Genomic DNA, 9,864 nt, shown 5'->3' on the forward strand with positions numbered 1-9,864 from the left:
CTCACTTATGAAGAGCCTCCTTTGTGAGATGGCATGGATGGACTCATAGCCCTTGTGCTACGAAACTGCTTCATCACAAACACTTTAAATATCATCTACACTCAAAATCCCCTCGATGTCTTTCATGATTTCTTTCGTCAAAACATCTCACGAAATACCTTGTAATTGGGGTCACGAACAATAGCCAACATGTCTTGCTTCTTAATGCAAAAAGACTCTGTGTGTAAATTTGTGTATTCCCCCGCCAATGCATCAATAAAAAAGTTCATGAAATATAAACGTTGAAGAAAAGGGTTAGTTGTAGAACTCTTATGTAAATTATTCAACACTTAATTATTCACCTTATTGTCATGATTCGCCTTCTTCTAGCACCACCGCCTATTACAAGCCTATCAATTTCTGATAGCCCTCTTTGGCGTCCCCTTGCACCACAACTGGGATTTTCTTCAAATAATATAATTTGACTCTAAACTTATTTAATTATTTCTCTTGTTCCTTGATTTGTATCTTTTTTTCTTTATTCTTATTCTCAAAATTTTGCACTTGGTTTGTTAAATCTTCAATATTTGATTGAAGATGTAAATTTGATGTGTATATATGTTGCATGTAAGCCCCACCACAAACTGTTGACGTTTACAATATCCAAGAAGTCCATTTTTTCCATCACCAATGTGACATACTAAACTAGTCAGATCACTGAATGGTGGGTTATCTAAGGTTAATGGGTCATGTGGATAGAGCGCACCATCAACCCAGAAGTCCACATGTTTCTTTCCCTAAGCCCTAAGTAAAGAAGTGGATGTATTATCCAATGGTTGTCTTACGTAAGGACGTTTGATTGATGTATATTCCTCTTCTACACGAATATGAAGATCTATGTTACGTTTGATTGATGTATATTCCTCTTCTACACGAATATGAAGATCTATGTTACATTTTCTTATATTAGTAATATCTTCTAATAAAGGAGGCATGGTTTAGACTAAGGTCAACAATGAAAGAAAGATTATAGTAAGATGAAAGTTGAGATATATTGAAGAAAATAAAAGAAGGTAGTTGCAGGCTAAAACTAGTAATATAAATTTACTTTTTGAGGTTAGTTATGGTTAAGAAGTCACTTTTTATAAAAGACACTAAAGTCATACATTTTTTAAAAAGATTAGGTGATGAAAAAAGATTTGAGATTAAAAAGAGGTAGTTATGGTTGAAAATGACCTTGAAAATGTACTTTTGGAAGTTACATATGATTGAGGGACCTTTTTTGATTTAAAAATGTTAAAATTTAAAATTTAAAAAAAACCCCTAATTTTAGGATCCCTTATACCCACGTTTTTTAATTTAGGGAAGAGAGAGGTGTGGGAATATATATATATATATATATATATATATATATATATATATATATATATATATATATGCATGAGATATGATGAAAAAGATACGGGGTTTGAAAGAGGTAGTTATTGATTGAAAATGACCTTGAAAATGTACTTTTGGAGGTTACATATGATTGAGGAATCCTTTTTTATTTAAAAATGTTAAAATTTAAAACTTTTAAAAAACTCTAATTTTAGGATCCCTTCTACTCGCGTTTTTCAAATTTGAGAAAGAGAGAGGTGTGGGACCACATATATATGCATGAGATATGATGGAAAAGATATGGGACTTGAAAGAGGTAGTTATTGGCTAAAATGACCTTGAAAAGTACTTTTGGGGGGGTCACATATGATTGAGGGACCCTTTTTTATTAAAAAAAATATCAAATTTAATTTTTTTAAAATCCTAATTTTAGGGATCCTTATACCCACACTTTTCAAATTTAGGAAAGAGAGAAGTATGGGACCACATAAAAAAGCAAGTGGTCCAAGGAATCTCACACATAAAATTTCATTAATGAGAGTGGACTCTAGAAATAGTGGTAACTTTTTCAAAAAGTGAGTGGACCCTAGAGTAAAAATAGATGAGGATCTAGGAGTTACTAGTCTAAAAGGGACACAAAAGTAGGGTAAAGTCAAAAAATTAGCAACTTAAGCTAATCCTTACATGGCCCTTTTTGTAGTCCATATTTTTTCTAATGTATACCTGATGGTGACAGGGGGGAAACTAGACACTTAGTCTAAGCACCATATTTTGGTTCGTTTTACAGCTCAAAATTCAAAGATTATTAGCTCTACAATCTTGCAACTTTGAAGAGCATTGTTAGCACAGATATGGTGGTTGATGAGACTTCATCATCCACTGCAAAGGGGGTTTCTTCATCATTAGGGGCTAATTCGATACTCAGCCTCTCCTTGGTTCCTCATTTGATCCTCATGTTTCTCTTCCTTGACTTAAACCAGCACGTCCTCTAGCACCTCAGGTGGAGGAATCATCTAACAATGATCAGGAGGAGGAGATTTTGGTGTGGCAGGCTATATCTCAGGAGTAGGGCTTGACTTTTGAGAGGGGATATTCTATTCCCAATTGGTTGTACCAAAGATTGCAGGACTTAGGGGGGATAACACAATTTCCTTCACCTACAGTAGGGGGTCCTCGTCGATCGGAGAAGTTATGTACCACGACATCACCTCAAGAGAACATGTGCGTTAATTATACACTAATGTCACACATCCAGAAGGACTCGAAACCTACTCATATTGGGGAGATGCTCTCCAAACCAACTTGGAAGAAGCAGGCCATGGGACGCAGAGCTTGACTCTATTGAATGGAATCAGACTAGATAGCTGGTTCCTAGACCGGCAAAGTGGAAGGTTATTGGTGTCAAATGGGGTAGTTGTTTTTTTAATGTGATTATGTAATAACTTTATCATGTTTGTGAGTGTTTTAATACACCTCTCTCTAATTAGCACTTTTATCATAGTAATAGCCTAACACTTGCTCATGAGATAAAAAGACAATCTATGATGAAGTTGCTCTATAACATGGACTTACTTGTGGAAATATTTTAATCGTAAGGCTTAACACTTTCTGAAAATTGAATTGCAAAGTTTAGGGTTGAGAGAATCTTCAAAGAGAAAAGACAATCTATGATGAAGTTGCTCTGTAACATGCACTTACTTGCGGATATATTTTAATCGTAAGGCTTAACACTTTCTAAAAATTGAATTACAAAGTTTAGGGTTGAGAGAAATACTCAAACACCAGATTGGATCCCAATCCACCATAGAGGCAAGCCTCTTCTTAACAAAACACACACACCGTAGAGAGGTGCTCAGTCTCTTTGGGGTGCCCAAAACAATCCCAAATCAAGGCATAATAGGCCAACCATGTATACACCATTTGTGGTAGGGACCCTACAGAGGGTATTCACGACCTGATACTCTCTCTCTCTCTCTCTCTCTCTCTCTCTCTCTCTCTATATATATATATATATATATATATATATATATATATATATATATATATATAATTATTTTTAATTTCTACACATCTTCTTCTATGTTGTGCGTTATCTTCGTCGAACGATTGTTGAATTCTAAGCATTGAGGTTACCGATTCTACCACCGAGCTTTCGCATGTTACAAACTAAGATTGCTCTCTATAGGGGTGTCTAGGTTAGTAAACACACAACCAAGGGGCAACAATAATTGTCCAAATTAGGTTCATAACTCCCCTTCAAGTCTTAATCAAGTTCAATTCTCGTGGGATGACAAAGTAAGTCAATCTTGTACTCATTCTCTTGCAAGCATTAAAGCAAATACACCTATAAGGTGGGGGTCCTTATGCATTTTTCTCCAACCTATCTCTATGGTTGTGTTTTGCTCCTTGAAGACCTAAAATTATGTGTGTTTGCCTTTATATGCTTTCTTTCCACCTCATGAACCTAGCCATCCCTTGATTGATGATTGATGGTACTTGGCTCTCCTTTGGATTGAGAGTTGAATCCTCAAGGTTGGATGGCTATGGCTTATCACAACATGATTGGAGTACCCCCTCTATCTACCCTATATATAGGCACCAATGATAGCTAGGGTTGGCAAGGGTTGCCCCTCTAGATGGCCATCAAGGCCATTAAAAGGTGTGCCATGGACACACACTTTAACGGCCATTTTTGATCCCTTCACACCCTAGTACCCATCAGTTGGTCACAACATGGCCCCACCACTTTTGACCATAACCTTAATGGTTTTGCACATGGCACAACACATTTGCTTGGGATGACTTGGACGAGGAGACTTCGCATTCCCAAACACCGGATGATGGGTCTAATAAATGTCTAGTAGTTGGTATGTAAACACTGCACATTGCAAAGAGGGTTACATGGAATTGTGCCACGAGCACAACTAGACTAAACCCTAATTACCTAGATCATAACATGCTCGAGGCACATCAAAAAAGGGATCCTTTATCCTATATGAAGGATAATTTCCATGTGACACCCTAGGACAAATTGTGCATGTAACATGCTCATAAGAAAAAGGACCATGAAGACTATGATGTGACATCAAGCCTTCATGTCTTATTTTTACAAGTAAAGCTACATTTAGATTTAGATAAAGTTTACAAGAGCGCAAAGATTGTTGATTCACTTAAAACTCAACGTGAGGGAGTGTCCTCAATAGACAGATAATTTCAAGGTCTAAGTTTTTTTGGGGTTTTGAACAAATGGATGTGTACGAGCATATGTACTTTTCCAATTTAAGAGTAAACACGTGCAAAACGCAGAGTTAATGGCATCACCAACAATGGAAAGGAATGGGAGTAGGACACGACAAGCCAATAAAGGAGCTACATGAGGATGAGTGTTCATGGTCATGGAATTTTATCATACAAAAATGCGGTTGTACTTGTTTACTAACTGGGGACAAGTTGGTAAAAATGCTTTACTGATTGGGGACAAGTGTGTGTGTAACATTGATCTTTGTCGATAAGGTTCCATGGAAATTAAGAATTTTTTCCACGACCCTCACGAATATTTATTCCAAAACCAAATAGAATACTTGACAACAAGCATGGTTCACAAGCATGGACATTAAAGCAAAGCTTCCCCATGTTAAGAAAAAGGGGATGTCACATGCATTCGTACTCAAACATATGAACCATGATAGTTGGTGACTCTTGTTTAGGGTAGTCACTGTATGCATGCCACTAAATAGGGTTAGCATTTAGGATAACACCAGTATGCTGTAGGAATGGAAAAGTTTGGGGCATTTTAGTATAAAGGTAAAACAAGTGGCAAATCAGCTTGGTGTAGAAATGTAAACACTTTTGGACCAATCTTGGGCAGTCTAAGCATGCACAGACCAATGTGGCCAAGGGGCCAAGGTTTGATCACCTTTTTTAGCTCATCGTTATGAACAAGCTCAATGACTTTTTATGATTTTCAAAGGGTTGGCTGACTTGTCTTACTCGGACAAAGGTTTCTCTATAAATATCTCTATTCTACAAGATTTTCTATAGGAATCAAGACAGAAAAGACTCAACCCGAACAACATTCACACAAACCAATCCCATGTTTGGCTCCTTGCTCTATTCGAAAAAATTTCAACAGATCATCATAGATATTCACCTTCGATTGTTTTGGTAGTAAACGTGAGATTAGGTTGAGAGAAGTAAGTCTTTCATGGTTGTTCTCTTTTCCCATCTTCCTATGTGTGTGTGTGTGTGTGTGTGTGTGTGTGTGTGTGTGTGTATATATATATATATATATATATATATATCAATTTTGTGCATTAGTGCTTCAAGATTCATGCTTCCATTAGAGCTACATCTGGCAACTCCATTCTAGAATGAATATGGTATGTTTTGGATGAATGAAGCAATTGCTCAAATATCAAGCCGGGCAATGCTGTATGAGGTGCTTTCTATTAATCGAAGCTACACCCTACAGATGGGACATTTAATGCTTCCAAACTCATGCATTTTGTAATTGAGCACCATTCCAATTGACCAAATTCTCATCCTTCCCATCACCAAAGAGCATGGCTTCAAACTTGACATAGCCTTTTCAAATCAAAAAGACAATCAGGATAGAGATTCAAGAACATTCGTTTGCGAGAGGGAGAGATGCAAGAAAGTAGCCACACTACACACAAATAAACTTTAGTAGCCACGGCCCACACATTACAGAAATCACCAACCACATTTATAGATCCTCCTACCTTTATTAGAATCATTTCACTACCATTTCATCAACGACCACATTTAAAGCTCCTACCTTTACAAAATTTGATTTATTGCCACACTCAAACCTCTCAAAGTCATTAATGTTCAACTTTGACTAGATAAAAGTAAAGTGAACACCCAGTCCTAGCCAAAAAGAGGACACCTAGTTGACTTGATGGAAAAAAAAACCAGATATTGTCATAAATATCCCCCTGATATGTCAATCAAGGAGGCAAGGATGCGAAGTTGACTACAGCTTTCTAGCCCCCATCTTAAACCATATGAGCTCCCAAATGGCCTTGCAACTCATTGTGTTTAAGGAAGCACCCCTCAAGTCTCAAACATGCCCCATGAGTACATGCCACCTATTTGTCAGCAATGAATCCAAGCTTCACAATCTTTCAGTATCCATACCAAGATATTAGGCATTCGGACATGAGCATGCCAAAACCAAGGTAAACCATGATGATAATGTGAGTGCAGCATTTGAATTCTAGCACACATTTCATTTTTAGTGAGAATTTATAGTAAGAAGCAACAAATCTCTATTGACCTTAATAACAAATAAACCTTTCACACTTCATCGATAGAAGTTTCTATACGCTACTAGAATCAATCTACATCTCTGTAAAAGAAATCATGGAAAGGATCTAAATCATGAGTTCTAAAAATGCATTTTTTAGAAGAAATATTAAAGAAGAGATCTAAATAAAACTTGAGCTTACAATCTAAGCATTTTCAATGATGATGCTCTAAATTGAATCTCAATCTCTATAAAAGAATCATGAGAAGAATCCTGACTTGGAGATCCACATCTTCAGAAAGGATTGAAGGTTACATAGTTTGCCTGCAAAAGGGAAGAAGGGAGGGCGGGCGGGCGGGCGGGCGGAAGCATCAATCACGTCCAAGCTATGCAAGAGTAGACACCATGCTCAGCCCGGGCTCTTTGACATACTATTCATGACATGTGATTGTATAAAGCTTCCTTTTCAGCTGACAGGTGAATGAAGTGGTCAAATAACTCCCAAGATCCTTTCTTGGGTTGTGATCTTCCTTATGAGACGCTAATATTTTGAAGCTTCAAACAGTATACTTTTTGCTACGCAATCAAAACAAAATCCCACTCTACGCCGTCCAGAGAAGCTGATTTATCCCTTGAAGATCCTCCATGTACAAGGCATCTAATATAGGATGATTGTATTGCAAAAATTCCATAACAGATAGAGCAACCTTTGTAACTGTAATATCAAAGATTATAACATACTGAAAGTGTACTGGGGACGCATAATCAAAACCCACAAACATCAACTCATGGGCATGAGCAATGTAATAAGGACATCACAAGAGTTTCCAGCGTTTACCCGTGTTCTTTGGGGCAGCATCGAGCGTTGCAGGCGTGGTTTTCCAGAGTTCTTCATCCGACACAGGGTCGCCTTCTTCGTCGTCTTCTTCGTCGGGGTCCACCCGGGCAGCATCTTTGGCCCACTCTACGATCATGTCCGCGTCGGAGTCGGAGATCTCCTCTTCCGAGTCTTCCTCATGGTGGGCAGGCAGGTTGGGGTTGTTCCTGTATGCGCCTTTTTTCTCGAGCCTGACCCGATCGCTGATTGATGCCAGGAGCTTCTCCACCTCAGGTGCATCATCCTTCAGCCCCTCTCTCGCTTCTTTGGCTCTTGAGATGCCTCCTGTGCTACTAGGCTTTTCTGGATGGGAAACCTTGCAAGCCTCAGGAAGCGGGAAAGTCTCGGTTCGATCGGATGCAACATAAGGCGGAGCGAGGCTAGGGGACGGCGAAGCTTTCAACGCGGCGAGGCGAGCGGCCAGGTCAGAGCCGAGGATATCCACATCTCCATTGGCCGGGGCTATGGATTGATGAGAAGATGCTGCTGCGATCTGACGATGGGGGGTCGGAGGAGGGGCCTTCAAGCGCTGGAAGCGAGCTAGCAGATCCGAGTCGATGTGGAGGGCGAGGGAATCGGACGGCTTGGTAGCGATGGCGTGGGTGTTGGTAGCCAACTGCAGCAGGCTCTCGTCGCTGCACTGCTCCAATAGTGCCCTCACCTTGCCTTCGTCATCGCCGCTCCCATACCCTGAATCCATTATCAAAGCCCTCTGTGAAAAGGTTGAAAACAACGACGGGATGATGTGTTTTCCTTCATATATACATTCTGGTAATATACATAGATTCTAGTAACTAATACAAATTTATGAAATATAATTTATGATTGTGTTTTGAATGTGTGTGAGGTATTTACTAGCTAATACAAATTTATGAAATATAATTTATTATCGTGCTCTGAATTTGTATGCGTGTGTGTGTCTAAGGGGTATTTGCTTTAAAAAAAGAAGGCAAGTTGTTCCAAGAAATTCTTTTCTAAAGCAAGTAACAAGGAAAATATTGCATACTACCAAGACCTAACTTTTGCACACTAGGAAGACCTACCTTTTACACATGCATTCCCTTCACTTCCCAAAGCACCAAAAAAAAAACACTTCCCAAAACAAAAAGAAAAAAAAAACGCTTGAAGAGTAATTTCAGGTGTGTGTGTGGTTGTGGTGTGTGTGTGTGGGGGGGGGGGGGGGGGAGGGGGAGGGGGAGGGGGGACATAGGTTGGCACTAAAATTTTCTCACAACGGATGGTATGCTCGTTGTTGCAGCATGTATGTTTATATATGGACATGCCGTCCTTGAGAAGATAGTAGAGAGAGGATGAGTGCGTGCATCTGTGCATACTTGCACTTACATATTAAATAACTTAAAACTACTAATGTGCACATGTGATTAGGATGTAAGATTAGTAGTTTCATTCAATCGTAGCATTGTAGACATTGGTATTGGTGTGAAAATAAGGCAAAGAGGCTAGTACATTGTCAAGTTTGAAAAATCACCCAAAATCCCTCAAGAGAAGGAGAGCAAAAATCCCCCTTTCTCATATCAAACACCACCAATCCCTTTGCATAAGCATGTTGAAATTATAAAGCTGATGAGACAGTATTGGCCCTAACCCGATGAGACCAATGGGGGTTTCATTGGTAGCAGGAGCTAGAAAATTGTTAGCAAGACCTACTTTGCTATCTACTCTAATATGCTCGTGAGAAAAAGATAAGGAATTTCTTGGGATAATATATTTCTTAAATTTTTCCGCACAATAGTGGAGGGCTTCACCAGAAGCAAAATATCCCCTTGAAATTTCAAAGATGATAGTTTGCATACATCTTGCTTCTAGTATTTTTTGATATAAGATTTCTTGTATGCTTCTATAAAATGGAAGAGTTTTCCAAAATAGAACATTGTGCAATACATCATGAATTTCTTGTACTATGCCATCAAGTAGTGTCCCTCTACAATAGGAGAAACATAGGGACATGTAGCCATAAAGATAAAGTTTTAAAATAGAACATTGTGCAATACATCATGAATTTCTTGTACTATGGCATCAAGAAGTGTACCTCTACAATAGGAGAAACATAGGGGCATGTAGCCATAAAGATAAAGTTCTAAAATTTTCCAATACCTAAAGATATGGTTTATATGCTCTTAGGCTTTTCTTGTTTGTGGTTCAAAGCCAAGTAACATATGTTATGTTATTCACAGTTATGTGATCATCTACAACACTCAGTGCTTTTGTCACATCAATCGAGTTTAATAACGTAACCTTGGTGGCAATCTTTACCTTGATGATATTATTGTATGCACATTTGTGTGGTTATCTACATCACTTATTAGTGATTTCAAGACAATATTAACAAATTTAGGAA

General features: G+C 38.5%; 1 protein-coding gene across 4 annotated transcripts; it reads right to left on the reverse strand.

The window, feature by feature from the left end:
- Window positions 1-6,187: 6,187 nt before the first annotated feature.
- On the reverse strand, window positions 6,188-8,251 carry LOC147633635 (uncharacterized). 4 transcript variants are annotated; one of them, XM_086806779.1, is made up of 2 exons: window positions 7,467-8,250; window positions 6,188-6,470 (listed from the first exon to the last, which is right to left on the reverse strand). In XM_086806779.1, exons 1-2 carry the CDS (start codon window positions 8,203-8,205, stop codon window positions 6,436-6,438), a joined length of 774 nt encoding a protein of 257 aa, XP_086662905.1. In that variant the 5' UTR covers window positions 8,206-8,250; the 3' UTR covers window positions 6,188-6,435. The 4 variants fall into 4 exon arrangements, with proteins under 4 accessions (XP_086662905.1, XP_086662906.1, XP_086662904.1 ...); XM_086806780.1 differs by having other exon boundaries at window positions 6,463-6,503; XM_086806778.1 differs by lacking the exon at window positions 6,188-6,470 and adding an exon at window positions 6,492-6,598 and having other exon boundaries at window positions 7,467-8,251.
- Between the last annotated feature and the right edge of the window lie 1,613 nt (window positions 8,252-9,864).

The sequence above is a fragment of the Cibotium barometz genome, chromosome 12, assembly GCF_041138505.1.
Source record: "Cibotium barometz isolate CiBa-2024 chromosome 12, ASM4113850v1, whole genome shotgun sequence".
Lineage (NCBI taxonomy): Eukaryota > Viridiplantae > Streptophyta > Polypodiopsida > Cyatheales > Cibotiaceae > Cibotium > Cibotium barometz.